The sequence below is a fragment of the Trifolium pratense genome, unplaced genomic scaffold (assembly GCF_020283565.1).
Source record: "Trifolium pratense cultivar HEN17-A07 unplaced genomic scaffold, ARS_RC_1.1 scaffold_142, whole genome shotgun sequence".
In the NCBI taxonomy this organism is placed as follows: Eukaryota; Viridiplantae; Streptophyta; class Magnoliopsida; order Fabales; family Fabaceae; genus Trifolium; species Trifolium pratense.
Genome location: NW_025721042.1, coordinates 135 through 1874, shown reverse-complemented (window position 1 = coordinate 1874; position 1740 = coordinate 135). Strand labels below are relative to the sequence as shown.

Genomic DNA, 1740 nt, shown 5'->3' with positions numbered 1-1740 from the left:
CTTGTATGCATTCCATTGCCCAATTTTTTAGCCACACCTTGAGTAAACCAGTTATATGGTTAAGATTGGAACCAATTGAACAAATATTTTATTTTTTTGAATGGCAATGCAACAATTTTAATTGGATTAACTAACCAATCTAAAAAACAGTTCCACTCTTAATTTATTAAGAGTACACAAAATGTCTATTTTAGATATATAGTACACAAAATGAAAGTACATATGTAAATATTATTATTCAACTAAAATAAACTATATATAATAATGATAATATTTATAACCATATAATAAGTATTTTTCTTTTCTATTAAGTCATTTCCATGACTCCATGCACGACTCATGACTTGTCCAATGAAAATTTGTTGTAGAATTAACCTCTAAGCTTCTAAATTTCTTCCAATTCATAAAGAGTCATCTTTAAATCATCTATCTTTGCAGTGATACTTCGACAACAATTTGCATGAACAGTGGTTACTGCCCTAAAATCTTTACTATCATGACAAAATCCACTAAAATAGAGGGTATCCAAAAACCTAACCTTGAGTCCTAAATGTCCAATTATACCACTTTTAATGAGGTCAACAAGCACATCTTGCTCCTTTTTTTCAGTTGAATTGTCTTTTTTTCCATACCATGTTTCGAACAAAGTTACGGTCTTGTTGTTCGATCTTACTAAGAAAAATCCAGTATTGATTGGTTGTTTTTGTAACCAAGGATCGCCAAGGTATCGGTCTGTGCTAATTTGAAGATCTTCAGTCTCATTCTTGCTCAACTTTTCGAATGGATTTCTTAACCACATTACATCAATGTCCTACAAAAGAATGAAGTGATTATGCAAGTAAATATATATAGTGAAAATGCAATTACAAGCTAGAGAGTCCATAGAATTCCTAGTTTTAACCGACAAAAAATTGTCGAAATTGTTAAGCTGAACGCCACGATCGGATTTTAAACTCCGACTTCCTTACTTGTATGTATGAGTTTACAATGGTTTCATCATTTCGTCCGTGTAATATTTTGTTGATGAAAACTTCCGTGGATATAACTAGATGCATGTGACAAAAAAAAATACTTAGATGCAAAATTCTCAATTCTCATCGTCTTTACAATTAAAACAGTGATATTACTAACATTAGTTCCCCACGAATTACATAATTATATTTTTTGCTATTTTAATTGAATTAAAATCAATTAAGTTATTATCTCAATCATAAAAATAAAAATGTCTATTAACATACTTTCCAAGTACAATTATATATGCCATTGATAAAAATTTAAATCATTTTAAAATAAAGATCAACGCTAGACCACTTTACACGTCGTCTCTATTAAAATTTATCCTCATGGAAAAAAAAAAAATTTATTTTACCCTAAACTATAGCTAATAATCTATATATATATATATATATATATATATAGTTAAAATCTCAAAGTACCGTAACCAAGTAAGCTAGTTCAAGTATTTTCAAACAGGTCCTATGTCTACTTTGGTACACGTGAGAAAAATCTTAATTACTTCACCAAATTCTTAAACATGAAATGTGATGACATTTATAAGTTAGTCAAAATAATTTCCTAGTGTGGCAAAAAACTTTGATTATTTATTTTGACACGCTAGGAAATTTATCTCATCTTGAATGCTCAGTCACATGCAACATGCAAGGTTTTTTCCCAATCTCTAAAAACGTGTTATGTATAAGAAATTGAATTGTAGTCTTGAACATTTTAGATTGCTATAGT

The 1740-nt window shown here is 29.0% G+C and overlaps 1 protein-coding gene across 1 annotated transcript; it reads right to left on the bottom strand.

Annotated features, from left to right (window-relative positions):
* Nucleotides 1-385: 385 nt before the first annotated feature.
* Nucleotides 386-811, bottom strand: LOC123900974 (uncharacterized protein At1g28695-like; the record flags this gene model as incomplete). The annotated part of the gene is made up of 1 exon (XM_045951562.1): nucleotides 386-811. A coding segment is annotated over one exon (426 nt), but the record flags the coding sequence as incomplete, so codon positions are not given.
* Between the last annotated feature and the right edge of the window lie 929 nt (nucleotides 812-1740).